At 40.8% G+C, this 21,299-nt stretch overlaps 1 protein-coding gene across 6 annotated transcripts in view; it reads right to left on the reverse strand.

Annotated features, from left to right (window-relative positions):
• The window catches only part of IFT81 (intraflagellar transport 81), a 95,582-nt gene extending 74,614 nt beyond the window's left edge, over positions 1 to 20,968 (reverse strand). For 2 of the 6 annotated variants that reach the window (XM_010379271.2, XM_030939878.1), the window contains exons 1-9: positions 20,860 to 20,968; positions 18,048 to 18,212; positions 17,420 to 17,523; positions 16,119 to 16,299; positions 12,280 to 12,369; positions 9,884 to 9,949; positions 9,460 to 9,570; positions 8,037 to 8,121; positions 673 to 836 (exon numbers count right to left, since the gene is read on the reverse strand). In XM_010379271.2, the coding sequence (XP_010377573.2) occupies positions 673 to 836; positions 8,037 to 8,121; positions 9,460 to 9,570; positions 9,884 to 9,949; positions 12,280 to 12,369; positions 16,119 to 16,299; positions 17,420 to 17,523; positions 18,048 to 18,191 (945 nt within the window). In that variant the 5' untranslated portion in view covers positions 18,192 to 18,212; positions 20,860 to 20,968. Of the gene's footprint in view, positions 1 to 672; positions 837 to 8,036; positions 8,122 to 9,459; positions 9,571 to 9,883; positions 9,950 to 12,279; positions 12,370 to 16,118; positions 16,300 to 17,419; positions 17,524 to 18,047; positions 18,213 to 20,449 lie in introns of all 6 variants that reach the window. The other 4 variants (XM_030939877.1, XM_010379294.2, XM_030939879.1 and 1 more) reach the window with 3 other exon arrangements.
• Positions 20,969 to 21,299: the final 331 nt, after the last annotated feature.

The following is a 21,299-nucleotide window of genomic DNA, read 5'->3' on the forward strand; positions in this document are numbered from 1 at the left end:
CAAAAAAAAACAAAAAACAAAAAACAAAACAAAAACAAAACAAAAAATTAGCCAGGCTTGGTGGTTCGTGCCTATAATCCCAGCTAGTTGGGAGGCTGAGGCTGGAGAATCACTTGAACCCAGGAGGCGAAGGTTGCAGTAAGCCGAGATTGTGCTACTGTACTCTAGCCTGGGCAACAGAGCAAGTACTGTCTCAAAAAAATAGAAAATGGTATAATCTGATACTAGCTTTCAATAAGCATTACAACATTTAGTAATTCCAAGGCAGGTATACCAGGTTAATAAAAATATTAGCTTTAAATATAAAATTGCTATAATATTTTGCTTGGAAATAAAAATTAATAATAATTAAAATATTTTTAAATTTCTCATCTAAATGTTGATATTATGAAGACATGAACCCACTGGTCAATTCATTCATATTAATTTACATATTTAAGTTACTTCATTTGCTAATCAATTGACTATGTTTTCATAACATCATGTGGATTAAGTAATAGCATAACATTCTATAATTCCTCATAAAGGACAAACCCTCATGAGAGTTGTCAACTCTTAGCATAGGTTAATTTAAGAGTCAATAGTGGGATACTACAGAAAGCAGTTCACATAATTTTATAGGACTGGGGATCAGATAAAATTGAGAGCTATAAAAAGATGATTCTCACTTACTTTAGATTCAAGTTCAAGAAGATCAGAATGGCCCATTGCTGGCTCTGAAACTACTTTTTGTAAAATATGTAATTCCTTTTTCTTATTTTCTAATTCTTTAGGAAATTTTTCAGTTACCATATATAAATTAAATTTTATCTCCTCCTCTAGCCTCTTCATTAAACCTTTAAAAATAAAATAAATAAATATTCAGCCCAAAAAGTAGGTACAGTGATATTCTGTATACTATTTTAAATATAAGGCCTGGATAGGGCATATCTGTTGAAAACAATTTGTATAATATCTAGCATAGTACAATAAAAGACTGGCCATTGAAATATTTTATTTCAAATAAAATATTTTATTTGATTACAGTGAAAATGAAGAAACACAATTTACATGGAAGAACATTTAAATAGTTATAGAAAAAGTGTTATTATGACCTTTTCAAATTATAACCTAATTCTTTTATAACCCACAATACGCAAAAATAACATGTGCAGAGTCAGATATATTGTTGGGTCATATTTTACCTTCTAAGTATTTAAGAGACCCATGAACCAAATGATAACAAATAAAATCTAACCCAGGTGCTCTTTTATTCAGATGATCATGTATTTTTTTTCTTTCGGAATACTTTTGATGCAGTATATATATATGTGTGTGTGTATACATACACACACACACATATATTTATTTATTTATTTATTTATGTTGAGACAGGGTCTTGCTCTGTCACCCAGGCTAGAGTGCAGTGGCACTATTTTATTTTTGAGATGGAGTCTTGCTCATCACCCAGGCTGGAGTGCAGAGGCGTGATCTCGGCTCACTGCAAGCTCCGCCTCCCGGGTTCACGCCATTCTCCTGTCTCAGCCTCCCGAGTAGCTGGGACTACAGGCGCCTGCCAACGCGCCCGGCTAATTTTTTGTATTTTTAGCAGAGACGGGGTTTCACCGTCTTAGCCAGGATGGTCTCGATCTCCTGACCTTGTGATCCACCCGCCTCGGCCTCCCAAAGTGCTGGGATTACAGGCGTGAGCCACCGCGCCCGGCCAAAAAATACAAAAAACTAGCCAGGCAAGGTGGTGGGCGCCTGTAGTCCCAGCTACTAGGGAAGCTGAGGCAGGAGAATGGTGTGAACCCGGGAGGTGGAGCTTGCAGTGAGCTGAGATCCGGCCACTGCACTCCAGCCTGGGCGACAGAGTGAGACTCCGTCTCAAAAAAAAAAAAAAAAAAAAAAAAAAAAAACCAGAAAAAAAAAAAAACAAGGTATCTATCTACACACAAATGTTTTAAGCTTTCCATGTTTTGGTATTTTTATTATTTTGTAAAGTATTATTAGTTTACAAAGGGGCAATTTATATTTTTAAGATTTTCGTTTTCTTATTTATGCAGATGGACAACTATATACACAGATTTTCAGTGAATAACAGTCTTGTTTTAAATTCCCAGCCTAGAGAGATTTACAAAGTTTATTTCAGATCTTTCCATTGACACAATTACAAATTCTGACTTGAATGTTTTTTGGTTTTCTTAAGACGAAATCTCGCTCTGTCACTCAGGCTGGAGTGCAGTGGTGCATTCTGGGTTCACTGCATCCTCTGTCCACTTTCTGGGTTCAAGCAATTCTCCTGCCTCAGCCTCCTGAGTAGCTGGAATTAGTCGCACACTACCAGCGCAGCTAATTTTTTGTATTTTTAGTAGAGATAGGGTTCCATCATGTTAAGGCCAGGCTGGTCTCCAACTCCTGACCTCAAGTGATCCACCCGCCTAGGCCTCCCAAAGTGCTGGGATTACATGTGTGAGCCACTGCATCCGGCCTGGCTTGAATTTTTAACACATGGAATTTCTGGTTTAAGTAATCTGTGGACATAGATTGCATAATACATCTGGCCCAAAGCCTTAAAACTATTTTTAGTTCCACTGTGCTAACCATATATTAACACGTAAAATTTTATTAACTGCAAATTATAAGTTTTCCATTCACTACTTCACTACTCCTTCTTTTTTCAGGATTAGAGAAAGGAAGAGAAGAGAAAGTGTTTAATAAATCATACTGTAGGCTGGGCGTGGTGCCTCATGCCTGTAATCTCAGCACTTTGGGAGGCCAAGGCAAGCGAATCACCTGAGGTTGGGAGTTTTACACCAACCTGACCAACATGGAAAAAACCCATCTCTACTAAATATACAAAAAATTAGCCAGGCGTGGTGACTCATGCCTGTAATTCCAGCTACTCTGGAGGCTGTAAACACGCTTGAAGCAGGAGAATTGCTTGAACTCGGGAGGCAGAGGTTGCAGTGAGCTGAGATCATACCATTGCACTCTAGCCTGGGCAACGAGAACGAAACTCCATCTCAAAAAATAAAAAAGAGGCCAGGCGTGGTGGCTCACGCCTGTAATCCCAGCACTTTGGGAGGCCAAGGTGGGCAGATTACCTGAGGTCGGGAGTTTGAGAGCAGCCTGACCAACATGGAGAAACCCTGTCTGTACTAAAAAAAAAAAAATACAAAATTAGTCGGGCATGGTGGCAAATGCCTGTAATCCCAGCTACTCAGGAGGCTGAGGCAGGAGAATCGCTTGAACCCGGGAGGCGGAGGTTGCAGGAGCTGAGATCGTGCCATTGCACTCCAGGCTGGGCAACAGGAGCGAAACTCCGTCTCAATAAATAAATAAATCAATAGATAAATAAATAAACAAACAAACAAATAAATAAATAAATAAAATAAATCACACTGTAATCAGTCAGTCATTCCTATGTGGTTTTTGATTAAATCTACATCCTGGCTTCTTTGTCTGTTAGATGACCAGCGTTTCCACCCTCAGGTTTTTAAACATACCCCATGTAATTAGAGATGCATGGAATCAAAAACTAAAATGTTTTTCAAGAGTTAAAATACTCAAATAATATTTTCTGTATTTAAAAAAAAGTTTCTAATTCTAGAAAATATAAACTGATTTACAGTGACAGAAAGCAAATCCAGAGAGGCAGAAGGAGGCAAGAGTGAGACATTAAAAACAGTCAGTGGAAATGTTTGGGGATGATTGATAGGTTTGTGATCTTGATCAAAAGCTGATGGTTTCACCAGTGTATACATATGTCAAAAGAAATCAAGAATACACTTTAGGGTATGGTAGGAAAGGGGAAGAAGAGCATTCGAACAAATAATGTGTGCGGAGTTTAAAACCTAGATGACGGCCGGGCGCGGTGGCTCAAGCCTGTAATCCCAGCACTTTGGGAGGCCGAGACGGGCGGATCACGAGGTCAGGAGATTGAGACCATCCTGGCGAACACGGTGAAACCCCGTCTCTACTAAAAAAAATACAAAAAACTAGCCAGGCGAGGTGGCGGGCGCCTGTAATCCCAGCTACTCGGGAGGCTGAGGCAGGAGAATGGCGTAAACCCGGGAGGCGGAGCTAGCAGTGAGCTGAGATCCGGCCACTGCACTCCAGCCTGGGCGACAGAGCAAGACTCCGTCTCAAAAAAAAAAAAAAAAAAAAAAAAAAAAACCTAGATGACAGGTTGATAGGTGCAGCAAACCACCATGGCACATGTATACTTATGTGGCAAACCCGCACGTTCAGCACATGTAACCCAAAACTTAAAGTAAAATTTTAAAAAAATGTTTAAAAATACACTTTAAATATATGCTATTTATTTACTGAGATAAAGTCTTACTCTGTCACCTAGGCTGGAGTGCAGTGGCATAATCATAGCTCACTTTAACCTCAAACCCTTGGGCTCAAGTGATCCTCCTGCCTCAGGCTCCTGGATAGCTAGGACTATAGGCATGCACCACCATGCCCAGCTAATTTTTTATTATTTATTTATTTATTTTTGAGATGGAGTCTCGCTCTGTCGCCCAGGCTGGAGTGCAGTGGCACGATCTTGGCTCACTGCAAGCTCCGCCTCCCAGGTTCATGCCGTTCTCCTATCTCAGTCTCCCGAGTAGCTGGGACTACAGGCGCCCACCACCATGCCCAGCTAATTTTTTATATGTTTTTAGTAGAGACGGGGTTTCACCATGTTAGCCAGGATGGTCTCGATCTCCTGACCTTGGGATCCACCCGCCTTGGCCTCCCAAATAATTTTTTATTTTTTGTAGAGATGGGGTCTTGCTATGTTGCCCAGGCTGATCTCAAACTTCTGGGCTCAAGTGATCCTCTTACCGTGGCCTCCCAAAGGAGTAGTATTATAGGCATTGAGTCACTGAACCACACCAAATGTGTGCAGCTTTTTCTTTTCTTTTTTCTTTCTTTTTTTTTTTTGAGACAGAGTCTCCCTCTGTTGCCCAGGCTGGAGTGCAGTGGCACAATCTCAGTTCACTGCAACTTCCACCTCCCGGGCTCAAGTGATCCTCCCACCTCAGCCTCCCAAAGTAGCTGGGACTACAAGCGTACACCACCACACCTGGCTAATTTTTGTATTTTTTTGTAGAGACAGGGTTTTGCCATGTTGCCCAGGCTGGTCTTGATCTCCTGGGATCAGGTGATCTGCTCACCTTTGCCTCCTAAAATATTGGGATTACAGGTGTGAACCACTGCACCAGGCCTTGTATGGTTTGTTATATGTCGACTTTACCTCAATAGAGCTATTTAAAACATAAAACCCAAGTTTCCATCAAATTTTAAATTACTCTCTTAAAAAATTTAACTTAGACCTTGAAAACTAATCATATGTTTCTATGAAAAGTTTTAAAAGCATTATCTTTCAAAATCCTGGAGAAATTAAATACAAGATCACTAAGATGTCAGCAAACTTTTCTATTAAAAACCCTTTGAAAACATCTCACTGATCCTACTATAATCAAATGAGTGTCTTCTTTTATGTAATAAATCTCACAAATGTGTGGAGTATAACGATGATTAGCCTTGGCCGGGCGCAGTGGCTCATGCCTGTAATCCCAGCACTTTGGGAGGCTGAGGCAGGCGGATCACCTGAGGTCAGGAGTTAAAGACCAGCCTGGCCAACATGGAGAAACCTCGTCTCTACTAAAAACACAAAAATTAGCGGGGCATGGTGGCGCATACCTGTAATACCAATTACTCCAAAGGCTGAGGCAGAAGAATCACTTGAACCCGTGAGGCGGAGGCTGCGGAGAACTGAGATCACACCACTGCATTCCAGCCTGGGCAACAAGAGCAAAATTCCATCTCAAAAGAAAAAAAAAAAAATGATTAACCTCAGTGAATGTTTTATAATATAGCTGTTACTCTGCAAAAAGACAAATTACGCCGGGCGCGGTGGCTCAAGCCTGTAATCCCAGCACTTTGGGAGGCCGAGACGGGCGGATCACGAAGTCAGATCGAGACCATCCTGGCTAACACGGTGAAACCCTGTCTCTACTAAAAAAATACAAAAAATTAGCCGGGCGTGGTGGTGGGCGCCTGTAGTCCCAGCTACTCAGGAGGCTGAGGCAGGAGAATGGTGTAAACCCAGGAGGCGGAGCTTGCAGTGAGCAGAGATCTGGCCACTGCACTCCAGCCTGGGCAAAAGAGCGAGACTCCGTCTCAAAAAACAAACAAACAAAAAGACAAATTACACTGTCATACTAAAAGTACTTTTTGTTATGTAAGTAAATAACAGCTTTTGTAAGCCTTTTTTGTTACTGAAAAGTTAGAGCTTGTTAAAATAAATACCTGGATCAATTAAATATGTTTAATCTACCCTTTTCCTAGGCTGTGAATAGATCACTTAAGACTTTTCCACTTCCCAGAAAGATGTCAACAAAGTCGGAACTCCTTAACCTCCTGCTCCCTGCTCTTATAGAATTTCATAGATTACTACAGAAAGATGAATTAACCATCTATCAGCTATTTACATTGGGACAGTTCTCCAATACAAATGAGAGCTTTCCACCGCTCTTTCAGTTTGTGTGGTCTTTCTTCTGACAAGCAAAAACGCTTTGTAAAATGCCTAGGATGGATCTGGTGGTGTAATCTGGGCTGTTAAGACAGTTTATCCTCTGTGTTAAGCTAATGTAAGAACACAGCCAGAGATATCAACATCATTAGCACTGTTATTCTACAAACCAAAATATGAAAAACACTCGGTTTTTTTTTTTTTTTTTTTTTTTTTTGAGACGAAGTCTTGCTCTGTCGCCCAAGCTGGGGTGCAGTGGCTGGATCTCGGCTCACTGCAAGCTCCGCCTCCTGGGTTTACACCATTCTCCTGCCTCAGCCTCCCAAGTAGCTGGGACTACAGGCGCCTGCCACCTCGCCTGGCTAGTTTTTTGTATTTTTAGTAGAGACAGGGTTTCACCATGTTAGCCAGGATGGTCTCGATCTCCTGACCTTGTGATCCGCCTGTCTCAGCCTCCCAAAGTGCTGGGATTAACAGGCTTGAGCCACCACGCCCGGCCAACACTCAGTTTTAAGGATCCAGCATTCTATTGTTTTTCTTTATAGCCCAGGCTTTAACACAATGATTCACAATTTTTCCAATCATCATTTTCACAACAGCCATGCTAAGTCCTTTATTTATTTATTTGTTTATTTATTCATTTATTTATTTTGAGACAGAGTCTCGCTCTGTTGCCCAGGCTGGAGTGCAATGGTGCGATCTCGGCTCACTGCAACCTCCACCTCTCAGGTTCAAGCAATTCTCCTGCTGCAGCATCCCAAGTAGCTGAGATTACAGGCACCTGTCATCATGCCCACCTAATGTTCTTGTACTTTTAGTAGAAACAAGGTTTCACCATGTTGGCCAGGCTGGTCTCGAACTCCTGACCTCAAGTGATCTACACGTCTCAGCCTCCTAAAGTGCTGGGATTATAGGTGTGAGCTACCACGCCCAGCCACACTAAGTCCTTTATACAAGCATAAACTGGACAGCCTCCCTCCACAATTGTTTTCATTATCTTTACTCTGTGATGTGAAAAACTGGTTAGGAATTTTTTGTTGCTGTTGTTAAGATGGAGTCTCCCTCTATTGCCTAGGCTGGGCTGCAGTGGTGTGATCTTGGCTCACTGCAACCTCCGCCTCCCAGATTCAAGGGATTCTCCTGCCTCAGCCTCCCGAGTATCTGGGATTACAGGCACCTGCCACCATGCTCGCCTAATTTTTGTATTTTTAGTAGAGATGGGGTTTCGCCATGTTGGCCAGGCTGGCGAACTCCTGACCTCTCGCCACCTCAGCCTCCCAAAGTGCTGGGATTGTAGGCATGAGTCACTGCACCTGGCCATCTGGTTGGGAATTTTTAAAAACATCTGGTGAAAACCCAGGGATGTCTTCATCAGGGCTCTCCTTCTCCAGCTAGGAAATGATGTTCCAAAATGCTGAGACATCACTTGATGATAATTAATTCCCACAAATTGATTTTTTTAGGAAGATCTTGATTTAAATTAGTATTTTCTAATCACCTATACCATATAATAATTTCCACTTACTTTCAGGTTTTGCATCTGCTGCAGCTTGGCGCATGCTTTTCAGCTGGTTTTGTACTCTTTGCAATCTTTGCACTGCATGAAATAGCTTTAAAATACAATTAAATTGATTACTTGCTTAGTCTACTGAAGCTTACCTCTCACTTAGGCAAGCAATGGCAAATACAAGTTCCATAAAATTCTTATGATATAAAGGGAACAAATAATGAGAACTCAGAAAATTCCCATATTAAACCCAAAATGTAACTGGTTCTCTCAATACCTTTTCATGTACATTTTTAAAGGAAGTTTTCAGAAATTTTTCTTTAGCTATTTATTGAATTTGCAGTTTAAGGAAAAATACTTATCAAAGAAACATACACAGCAGATTTTTCTTGTTATACATGGTTTTCTTAAGGCTAAGTAATGTTAACATTGTTATAGCGATGTTTCAGAATCACAAACCAACGCCAAGTAATGCAGCTTACTGCTTAGGCAATGCAGCTTACTGCTGCAGTGAAACTACTTCAATGCCAAGTCAAGTGCCAGCAGAGCCAAACATTTAAACTGCTGATTTAGTAGTAAATGAAGCTTATGTGAAATATATTTTAATGTATAACTCTACTCAGATTTTAAAATAGATTTTTAATAAGTAAAGGTAATAATTTCTGAGCAAATTATTTTTTCTTTAAGCCAAAGTTTAAAAACATGGAGTGTAGGTGATTTTGAGCCTTTTCATGACTTATTTGCCATTGTATTAAATTGCAGAGGGTACTGTGATCAGTGGAATAAAAAGAATGGTCTCATAGCCCTGGAATCTAAAGGCATCCGTTAGAGATTCTAGAAGTTTTATTAGCAGTTAATCTTACTGTTAACATTACAATGACTCTTCTGTAATGCTGGAACAACATGAGGTAAGCATAGGCCAAAAGACAGTGTATAGATACAATTCAGAATATAAAACCCAAGAAGTGGTATTGTTGTTGCCACAAAATATTTATCTTTTTTTTTTCTTTTCTCAGATAAAGTCTCACTCTGCTGCCTAAGCTGGAGTGCAGTGGTGCGGTCTCGGCTCACTGCAACCTCCACCTCCTGGGTTCAAGCTATTCTCCTGCCTCAGCCTCCTGAGTAGCTGGGACTATAGGCATGCACCACCATACCTGGCTAATTTTTGTATATTTAGTACAGACAGGGTTTCACTGTGTTGGCCAGGTTGGTCTTGAACTCCTGACCTCGTAATCCGCCTGCCTCAGCCTCCCAAAGTGCTGGGATTACAGGCGTTAGCCACCGCACCCGGCCTGAAATATTTATCTTAAGTAAAAGAGTATTCCACTATGTTAGCAAAAGGAATGTGAAAGTCTACAATTTTAAAACTCTTTTCTTTACAGTTGGATTATGAGAAGGAACTATTTCTTTCATACGAAAATATAAACTTTTATGTGGATACCTGATTCTTTTGTTCCTGTTTCTGTTGTGCAAGATATTCTTCTCTCTCTTTTTCAACTCGAAGTTGCCTTGCTATTTTAAGCATCCATTGATAATTCTGAGCTGTCTCCACCTACAGTAAGGGAATAAGTAGTACACGTTACTGTCAGGTTTGAGGAAACAAATTAGCATGTCATGTGACTCAGACATCCACTTATCATTTCCTTTTGGTAAACAGTACTCCCTAGAGATGACAGTAAAGCTCTAGACTCCAGGTCCTTGAAAGTGCTGGGCTATTGCCTAGAGAGATTCCCTTTTCGTCAATGTTATTTGAGTCCATCCTCAGATGTACACTCATGCTTGGCTGAATCTTTATTTGCATTCCTAAATCTTTGCAAGTCCTTGGGGCTTGGGGCCAAAGTCTTACAGTGCTAATTCTGCCTTACCCTTTTCTTCAGATGTTCAACTCTCTTAATGAGCTGATCCTTTTCTTCTTCCATTGCACTGATATCCTAAAAAGTGGCAAAGAAGACATTATAAGAAAAAGTATTCTCAGTCTATAGGATACAGATAAGGTTTTATTTTGATTACGCATCTAACATTTTCATCATTTATAACCAGAGCATTAACAACGAAGATCCTCTTTTGGATGAAGGTCATTTCTATTTTTTCCCCAGGGCTTTTTATGCAGGGTAATTTTTTTGGCAGCTTGGTGTTCATCCAGAAATGCAACAAAAACCGGTTATAATGCAGCAAGGTAAAGCTGCCAACCGGCACATTTGTGTTCTGATTCCAAATATGGGCACATGATTTTTGAAAAATCTTCTATAATGGAAAGTGTGCAGGTCTAAATACATGAACAACAGCTGCTGACATCCCATCTGTTCTGTTAAACACAAAACCATATATTCTGCCAATTTTCCATCAAAATCATTTTTAAGGCTATGGTATTTTCATGACATAAATTTGTGCCTGGTTTTTCCAGTTAACCAATTCCCTCTCTGAAAATAAAGACTTCAAAAATAAACTTCCTTCCTATTAACCAGCTTCATAGTATTTTGTTATAAAAGCAAACAAATAAAAAAACCTCTTCCTAAATCTAAAAAACTAATAGCTTAACTATCACAGTAACAGTAAAGGTAAAATATACATGGTAGTCAATATTGATAGAATTTGGAAAAATGGGCACTCTTACTCATTACTGATAGCATTGTACTGAAGAACAATATCAAAAGTCTTAAAATACAGCCTGGCCAACATGTTGAAACTTTGTCTCTACTAAAAATACAAAATTAGCCGGGCATGGTGGCAAGTGCCTGTAATCCCAGCTACTTAGAAGGCTGAGGCAGGAGAATCGCTCGAACCCAGGTGGTGGAGGTTGCAGTGAGCCAAGATTGTGCCATTGCACTCCAGCCTGGGTGACAGAGTGAGACTCTGTCTCAAAAAAAAAAAAAAAAAAAAGTCTTAAAATAAATGTTCATCCCTTCTAGCCCAGTAATTTTATATCTGATGATTTGTCCAGATAAAACATTCATGAAAAGACATCCTCTATAAAGATTCTCATTAACGCAAGTTACACCTAAAATTTGGAAATGACCAAAATGTATGAGGATTGTTAAATAAATCACTGCATAATACAATGAAAGTCATTAAAAATTATGCAGAAGAATGTTTAATGACATGAGAAAATGTCATGATATGACATTACTTGAAAGAGGCAGATTACAACATTTATCTACAGAATACCAAGAAAAAGATTTAAATATATTTATCAAAATGTCAAACCATAGTTGTCTCTAGAGAATGAGATTATGAGTGAATTATTTTTTATTTTATTTTACTTTTTTTTTTTGAGACAAAGACTCACTCTGTCACCCACCTAGAGTGCAGTGGTATGATCACAGCTCACTGCAGCCTTGAACTCCCAGGCTCAAGTGATCCTCCTGCCTCAGCTTCCCGAGTAGCTGGGACTATAGGCATGCACCACCATGCCTGGCTAATTTTTTTTTTTCTTGAGACAGAATCTTGCCATCTTGCCCGAGCTGGTCTCAAACTCTTGGGCTCAAAAGATCCTCCAGCCTCAGCCACCCAAAGTGTTTGGATTACAGGCATGAGCTACCACATCTGGCCTACTAAAGTATTCTTGAACATATGGCTTCGTAGAAAATTTAGAAAATACGATTAAACAAGAAATAGAGGATAGTTGCAGTAGTGGCTCATGCCTATAATCCCAGTACTTTGAGAGGCCAAGGTAGGAGGATAGCTTGAGCCCAAGAGGTCAAGACCAACCTGGGCAACATGGCAAAATCCCGTCACTACAAAAAAAAATACAAAAATCAGCTGGGCATGGTGGTGCCTGCCTGTAATCCCAGCTACTCAGGAGGCTCAGGCAGGTGGATCATTTGAACTTGGGATGTAGAGACTGCAGTAAGCTGTGATCACACCACCATACTCCAGGCTGGATGACAGAGTGAGACCCTGTCTCAAAAAAAAAAAAAAAAAAGAGAGAGAAAACTTTAGTAATAATGAATGAAATTAAAATACAGACTCTAGGTTCTTGTCATTATTCTGGTTTACTTACAGGACATAATGGAGGAATAGTAGATGGATATATATCACTTTTCTTCCATACTATAAGGAACTACTCATTGTGAATTTACCCCAGTCTCATCAATTTCATCAGTAAGGAACTACCAAAGGTCCCACAAAGTAAAATGTACCATTTGCTATCACAGTCTCCATATAGTCTTAAGACTCATACTGAATTAATTAAAAACAAAAATGCTAAATCCAATATTATTCAAATCCCAAAAAAATTGTTACTATGTTTTCTTTCCTTTACCTTTCTTATTTCTGCTGTAGAAAATCCAGATGCTTTGAGCTGCTCATATTCTTTATGCAAAGTTTTAAAGGCTTCCATTAACTCTTCATACTAAAAGAATAAGTTAATAAATTATAAACTAATAACTAGATCCAGTCGAGTTTTCTTTTTTTTTTTTTTTTTGAGACAGAATCTTGCTATGTTACCCAGCCTGGAGTGCAGTGGCACAATCTCTGCTCACTGCAACCTCTGCCTCCCGGGTTCAAGCGATTCTCCTGCCTCAGCCTCCTGAGTAGCTGAGATTACATGCACGTGCCACCATGCCTGGCTAATTTTTGTATTTTTAGTAGACACGGGGTTTCACCATGTTGGTCAGGCTGGTCTTGAACTCCTGACCTTGTGATCCACTTGCTCTGGCCTCCCAAAGTGCTGGGATTACAGGCGTGAGCCATAGAGTTTTCTTAATCAGGTTATCTATTAACTTACGGCGATAACTTAAGTCATTGTAAGAACACCATTAAAAACACAAAAACACATCCTTATACATTTATATAGGATACAAAAAAGTACATCTCTACCATCTTAACACTAAATACTTCTCTATCTTCATTTCTGGTTACTTTCCTACTTCACACTCTACACTCTAGCTATGTTGATGTCTAAGTCCCGGAACATTCCAAGCTCTCACGTCCAGCTTATACATCTATGACTCCTTCACCCATAACTTAAGCAACTCCTATTCATCCTTCAAGTCTTCACATAGATTCCACTATTCTCAGGGAAGCCTTCTCTGGCTCTTTACCTATCCTAGCAGAGTAGATATCATGTACAATTATAACTGACTATTATGATTTCCTGTCTCCCTCCATCATATAGTGAGAGCCAAGAGGAAAAGAATCATATTCATTGTGTACACCCTTGTATCCCTGGGGCCTAGCACAGTGCATAACCCATGGAGGTGTTTAAGATAAAGTAGTTGAATGGGCCAAGTGCGGTGGCTCACACCTGTAATCCTAGCACTTTGTGATACTGAGGCAGATGGATCACTTGAAGTCAGGAGTTCGAGACCAGCCTGGCCAACATGGTGAAACCCCATCTCTACTAAAAATACAAAAAATTAACTGGGCACAGTGGCACACACCTGTAATCCCAGCTACTCAGGAGGCTGAGGCAGGAGATTGCTTGATCCTGGGAAGCGGAGATTGCAGTAAGCCGAGATCGTGCCACTGTACTCCAGCCTGGGTGACAGAGCGAGACTCTGTCTCAAATAAAGAAAAGTAATGGAATGAATGAAAAAAAATCCTGTTACCTAAAAATGTTTTAAAATAGTCTTTTTGTTGTTGTTGTTTTAGAGACGGGGCTCACTCTGTCACCCTGGCTGGAGTGCAGTGGTGCGATCACAGCTCATTGCAGCCTCTACCTCCCTGGGCTTAGGTGATCCTACTACCTCAGCTTCCCAAGTAGTTGGGACTACAAGCTTATGTCACCATGCTGAGCTAATTTTTTAAATTTTTTGTAGAGATGGGTTTCACCATGTTGCCCAGGCTGGTCTCCAACTCTTGAGCTCAAGCAATCTGCCCGCCTTGGCCTCCCAAAGTGCTAGGATTAAAGGCATGAGACACTATGCCTGGCCAAAAAGTTATTTTGATGGGGAATGACAGGAATAATATTTTTCTTGATTGATCATATCTTACAAATCTACAAATTATTAATTATAAGACTCTTCATTCCAAAAGATAATACGTATTTTTATTAGGATTCCTGAAATGACTGGCTAAATGTGTAAATCATTATACACTGTAAATCATTGTGTGTATATCTCTTTCTCATATTTATAATGTGTGTGTATATATATAGAGAAACAGAGAGATACCTGTCAGATATGCTTCAAGAACAAGTATGTCGGCCGGGCGCGGTGGCTCAAGCCTGTAATCCCAGCACTTTGGGAGGCCGAGACGGGCGGATCACGAGGACAGGAGTTTGAGACCATCCTGGCTAACACGGTGAAACCCCGTCTCTACTAAAAAAAACAATACAAAAAACTAGCCGGGCGAGGTGGCGGGCGCCTGTAGTCCCAGCTACTCGGGAGGCTGAGGCAGGAGAATGGCGTAAACCCGGGAGGCGGAGCTTGCAGTGAGCTGAGATCCGGCCGCTGCACTCCAGTCTGGGCGACAGAGCGAGACTCCGTCTCAACAAAAAAAAAAAAAAAAAAAAAAAAAAAAAAAAAAAAAAAAAAAAAAAAAAAAAAAAAAAAAAGAACAAGTATGTCTTTATTACCATTAATTATTTCATTAACTAGCTGAGCATATTTAGCAAAGACTTAATCAGGTCGGGCACTGTGGCTCACGCCTGTAATCCCAACACTTTGGGAGCCGAGTTGGGCTGATCACGAGGTCAGGAGTTCGAGACCAGCCTGGCCAACATAGTGAAACCCCCATCTCTATTAAAAATACAAAGATTAGCTGGGTGTGGTGGTGGGCACCTGTAATCCCAGCTACTCGGGAGGCTGAGGCAGGAGAATCGCTTGAACCCAGGAGGCAGAGGTTGCAGTGAGCCGAGATCACACCACTGCACTCCATCCAGCCTGGGCAACAGAGCAAGACTCTGTCTCGAAAAAGAAAAAAAAAAAGACTTAATCAACTTCCTCTAGATAAATTAATTTTTATCAGATTTATTGACGGTGGGAGCCTAGGAAGGAGAAAGTACACATTTACACTTCTCTATTTCCCACACTGTGTAAAATATTCAAAGGTAAGGACAGGTGGTCTCATTCTGCTGTGCTTCTCCCATGGCATCTATTATGACATCTGACATAATTATTTGCATAAATACTGTCTTAAGATATCAATATTGACTCTATTTTGAGTTACTGCCATGTCCACCCAAAATAGCAAAGTACATGGATAAAAATAAAAATATTCAGTTCGTTACTGTGATTCAATCCAAATATTGAGCTCACATTAGAAGTGACTATACAAAGTCTGGAAGAAAATAAAGATGGATAAGACATGACACCTGTCTCTATGGGCCTCAGAATGTATCGGGAAAAACAGATTGACAAACTGTTCACAACAATTTGGCACAAATCAGTCTATGTAAGTGCTGTGGAATAAAAGTGTGAAACACTAAACAGAAGCACTTAAAAAAAAAAATCAAAGTCCTTTTAAATCTAAGCCTAATTACTTTCTCTCTACTTTCTTTGGCCAGCAATGTACTCAGGGATCTTAGGATCAGAAGCCAGACCAGCCAGAATCCTCAGTACTCAAGAGCTTTAAGACCTTATGCCAGAACCTAATGTTACTCCAAAACTCTGGTGAGAAAGATGCACTGAGATTTCAAACTCCGGAATCTATCTCTACGCTTTGTCTGATTAGGAAGTCCTTTGAGACTGCAAGCCTAGGTTCTTTGCCTGCTTCTTTCCAGGAGCTCACATGTCCCAATTTGCCTGGGATAGTGTCAATTTAAACCATTTTTCTTGGTGTTTAAATGTTATGATAGTCTGTTTCTCTCTAATTTGGATAAAAAACTATGTAGTCACCTTACTGATGAACAAAGTGCTGTGCAGACTTAACCCAGGATCCCATTTACCCACAACTGCTAAGTAATAAATTATTCTAAAATCTTAGTATCAGGTTTGTTTTTTTTTTCTATTCACATACTTCTATCACTAAAACAGTATTTGTGTGCAAAAGCCATTATCTTGAGATGTGGCCATAGTTGAACATTAGCTGATACAGTTTTATCTTCTTGTGCCACTTGGAACTATAAAGACAGCAAATGAAAAAAAGAGTAACTTGTATTTGAATATGTACACTTTGAAATCCACTACAATTTCAATGTACCATTTATGTATTGTTTACCTGTTTATTGGTGTCAGCCACAGTTTCATCCTGAAGAAACTCACTTGGTACCTCAAGTTTTATTAAAAAACGAGCTAAATATGCTCTTTTCTTCAGTTCATTAGTCCTCTGAAGAAGCCAGTGGAGCACTGGGTAAATTACAGGTTTACTTCCAATCACCAAACCCTGACGAAAAGTACTCCTAAGAGAGAAACACACACAAACACACACACACTTAACAGTAAACTTTGAAGAGAGACAGCATTTTCTCAAAAGCTGATTTACAATGTCCAAATTGCTTTCTGCAACTTTTTAAAAAAGATAAACCCAAGGAATTTTTTTTTTTTTTTTTTTTTTTTGAGACAGGTCTCACTTTATTGCCCAGGCTGGAGCACAACACAGCTCACCGAAGCCTTAACCTCCTGGCTCAGGTGATCCTCCCACCTTAGCCTCCCAAGTAGCTGGGACTAGAGGCACCAACCACCATGCCCAGCTGATTTTCTGCTGTTGTATTTTTTGTAGAGACAGCATTTCGCCATGTTGCCCAGGCTGGTCTCGAACTCCTGAGCTCAAGCGATCCTCCCACCTTGGCCTCTCAAAGTGCTAGGATTACAGGCGTGAGCTACCATGCCTGGCCCCAAGGCTATTCTAAAGTCATTCTGTACATTAGTTAGAAAATTAGGGCCGGGCGCGGTGGCTCAAGCCTGTAATCCCAGCACTTTGGGAGGCCGAGATGGGCGGATCACGAGGTCAGGAGATCGAGACCATCCTGGCTAACATGGTGAAACCCCGTCTCTACTAAAAAATACAAAAAACTAGCCGGGTGAGGTGGCGGGCGCCTGTAGTCCCAGCTACTCGGGAGGCTGAGGCAGGAGAATGGCATATAAACTCGGGAGGTGGAGCTTGCGATGAGCTGAGATCCGGCCACTGCACTCCAGCCCGGGCGACAGAGCGAGACTCCGTCTCCAAAAAAAAAAAAAAAAAAAAAAAAAAAAAAAAAGAAAATTAGAACAATCAGGCCCGCAATATATCATTGGCATATCCAAGTAAGTTGTGTTTAAGCTGTTTTTATCTAGGATGGCAGATAAAGGATAAAATGGTATAGTGGATTTACCAGACAGCTTGATTAAGGGAAAGAACTGACCCACTTAAGACTTCTGAGTTTGGTTATAGAAGGTTTAAGATTATTTTGAAACTCAGTGATGTTCTCAGGCCATCAAATGAGGGAAACCAGGTATTACCTAAAAAGATTGACTGCAGTATATGAAGGTTTGGATATTAAAGCATAATTTTAAAAACTCAATACGTGATCAGATTCTTACATGTCTGTGGCATTCCCTGAAGGTTTGTATTTAAGAATACCAAGAAGGCTCAACATTCGTTTGGCTGTCTGCTCTGGCATCTCCTCTCTTAAATCCACAAGTTGCTAACAAAGAAATTGAAAAAAAAAATATGTTATTGCTGTATACGTAACAAAGGACAATATTTAAACTCACTGACAAAATTGTTCTACTAGAGCTTAACAGCACAATGGTCTCTTCATAAAACAGATTAAGGATGGAGGTCCCCAGATTCCAAGTGAGGGTGCACCCAAGTCAGATCAAGATTCATATTAAGAATGTTAAGCTTCAAAAAAAGTATCCAGTGGAATGGACCAGTGTATGAGAGACATGAACTAACTTGCAATACAATAAAACCTTTTGTGAAAGCATTTTCATTCCTTAACCAAACCTATTTATGTCTGGAAGTAGAGAAATAATTTCTAAATAAGGTACTAATAGATAATTTATTTTTGAGCTAGCAGAGAAATGTTATGCATCATTTACTATTACTTTATAGACATGGAAAATAAGGCTCAGAGAGGTTAAACAATTTGCCCAAGACTCACAGCTATTTAGAGGCAGAAACTGGCTTTCTGCTACCGATCAAAAAGAAAGAGAAAACTCTTACCTTTGGGTCAATCTCAGCCAGGACATCACTGAGAACTTGTAATAGTTGCATTGGCTCCAAGGAATCAAACGTGATTAAATTATAGTTCTTCCTAAAGGGCTCCTTATTGAGACTGTCCACAATGAATTTAATTTGATCACTCATAATTAGGTCTTATAATTTTAACTAAAGAGTAAAAATAGAAAAAAAAAAAATCCTCAATACTGGTAACAAAAGTCCTGGGTAAAAACCAGAATTAAGTTCACACAACGTAGGCACAAAAAGTATAATTCTACATGACATACAAAATGCTGTGAAAAGGGTTATTTTGTTGAAAGAAATCCAAGTATAATGGCTTTATCATGAAAACTGCAGTATATAGTGTTAATTTTAACATCAAATGCTTTGTACATGCATCTGTTGTTAACAGTAATCATCTGAGTTAATGTGGACAAATGAATAATAAATCCCACCTCTATTAACATCTTTCCCATGCAGGTGCATAATTTCTACCCAGGAATTAAACATGCTCCTAATTTTTAGGAGCCTGTCTGCAAGCCTAACAGATGTTTCTCCCAAATCTCCCAAAAAATATTGAGAGATTTTTACTTTAAAATCTGTATTTCCAGTTTCTCTTGAAAATCAGATCTGGCAACCATGGGCCCACATTTGTGTATGCCCACAACCAACTGCAGCTGAGTAGAGGCTGCACACTTCAAGTACCCTTCATCCATTTCTGTTATTGGTGTGGCCAGTAGGCATCCACTCTGCCATCCTAGAGTAACTCAGGCCTTCATTTCCTTTGGCCTTCAATGAGGCAACAGCCTCCTGTTCTCTGGTCTCCACCTCTTCCCATTCCAAATCATCTGTAGGCTCCTTATCGCACACAAAATACAGCTCAAACTTCTTGGATTCTGAGACTTTTTATGATCTGGCATAACTTATCCCTTTCCAACTTTATTTCCAAATTGCTACCTTTCTACCCCTTCAAAGTTCAGCCTATTGAAACAGTCACTTAGTTTTTCTATCACTCTGACTTTAGTTAATGTTGCTTTCTCTGCCTAAAATGACTGCTCGCCCCTCCTTCATCTCGAGAGGTGCAAACCCCCCAACCATCTTTCAAGCCATGTCCACCAAATGCCAGTTCCCCCAGGAAATCTTTCTCAAGCTATCCTCCAGGTTCTGCAGCAGTGCCAACACCTGTCCTCCATAGCTGACCACACTTAAACTGTGCTTCTCTCCTAGCACGACTTTTGATCTTGTGCTGGTTCTTTAGGTACACATCTTCTCTTCCCTGCTAAACTGTAAATTCCGTATCTGTGTCCAATTCCATTTTTGAACATCCACTGTCTAAAACAGTGATTCCTTCCACTAGCTTGAATAAACTTTTTCACAGGCAAAAGGCCAGAAACAACATAAGCCTAAATCTAAAGGAAATCAGGCTGGCAGTGAGAAAGATCATAACTTTTTAAAAAATTGAATATCTGATTTCTTAACTGCTGAAACAGCTTTACCTAGGTAAATGCTTTAACGATTAAAAATAAATTAAAAAATAAATTGCTGCCGGGAGCTGTCACTCATTCCTGTAATCCTAGCAATTTGGGAGGCCGAGGCAGGTGGATCACTTGAGGTCAGGAGTTCGAGGCCAGGCTGGCCAACATGGTGAAACCCAGTCTCTACTAAAAATACAAAAATTAGCCAGGTGTGGTGGCAGGCGCCGATAGTCCCAGCTACAAGGAGGCTGAAGCAAAAGAATCGCTTGAACCCAGGACACAGAGGTTGCAGTGAGCCGAGATCGGGCCACTGCATTCCAGCCCAGGGGACAGAGCAAGACTCCATTTCAACAAAAAAAAAAAGCAAAAAAGGATATGATCATTTCTCCACCATGATGAAAAATTATGCACAAATAATTATTATTGCTAAGAAATAAGGCAAAAGAGGATAGGAAGGATAACCACCATGGCTTATAATAAATCTGAGGTTTCCTTTAAGCTATAGAAGGAAAACCTTTACATAAGTTTCTTTTTTTTAAATCCATATTGGAAGTGCAAGTTTCCATTGTTTAAAGTATTTTAAGTAAAAGTCCACATCATAATCTTTGCGTACAGAAATATATATTTCATTTTAAATGATTGAGAAAGTATCTATAGGTCTATTCTTTTTTCCCTCAAAAAAAAAAAAAAAAAAAAAAGAAAAAAGAAAAAACTGGATAAACCAGTACAACGTTTACAGGAAGGCAAAATAAACTAGTTGGGTTCCCCCCAAGTCGCCCACTAGCCTGCAAATGGTCACTCAATAAGGACAAAAGTGTACTGAACAGGCAGGCTATCTGTGCCCAGAGGGCTCTGCGCTCTAAAATTAGCAAAATCAATTACTGTCCCTCTTCTAGCGCAAAGTCGCCGCGCTAATTCCCAAGCACTCACCCACAAAAGAGTCGCAGGGGGCGGGGAACAATGAAAACCAGGACGTGCGTGTTCTCTGGCACAATTTGTGACAGAAACCGTGCTGCCCGGGTCCCAGGCTGGCACGAGCGCCGACCCGCAGCCTCCTGGGAGTCCCAGAAATAGTGTCCCCCTCCTCGAGCTCGGGACAGGGGACCCCACACCCAACCGGGCCTCTGGCCGGGGCTGCCCTGGGCCGCTCGACAGCACATCCAGCTCGGGAGCGGCCTGGATCCGCGCGAATCCCAGCAGGGCCCCGATCCCCTATCCGAGGGCTTAACCGCGACGACCCCTTCCACTTGGGAGGTGCTGCATCGGGATCAAGAGAGGACGGGAGCACTCTCCTATTTCGGGGTTCAGGGGAGTTTCCGACCGCAAGTTGGCGAGGTTACCTCAAATCCTCCTCGTGAAACCGTCTCCCCACCCCCCAGGAGGCGCCCGGGCTCTAGACGGCTCCTAGAGTGGAGCTCCTTGGCAACGGTTGCTAGGCCGTGGAGTTACGTCACTTCCGGGGAACCGGGCGCGCGCGCGCGCGAACTGGGGGTGGGGCCTGGGTCGGTTAGGGTCTGACAGGCGCTGGGCTTACTTGCAAAGCTGGCTCTTTGGGACTGTTGTTCCGACCTAGACGCGCTACAATAACCTTCCCGAAAGTCCTGTACTTCGCAGTTTACAAAATACTGTCTGCATGATTAACCTATGTTAAATGCGTGTGCTGTTTCATTCATTCATTCATTTATTCATTCATGCATGCATTCATGCGCCAAACGTGGGTGATGATTTTTGTTTGTTTTTGAGGCAGGGCTGGGTGGTGGAGGGGTTGGGATGAGCAAGC

The sequence above is a fragment of the Rhinopithecus roxellana genome, chromosome 10 (genome assembly GCF_007565055.1).
Source record: "Rhinopithecus roxellana isolate Shanxi Qingling chromosome 10, ASM756505v1, whole genome shotgun sequence".
In the NCBI taxonomy this organism is placed as follows: Eukaryota; Metazoa; Chordata; class Mammalia; order Primates; family Cercopithecidae; genus Rhinopithecus; species Rhinopithecus roxellana.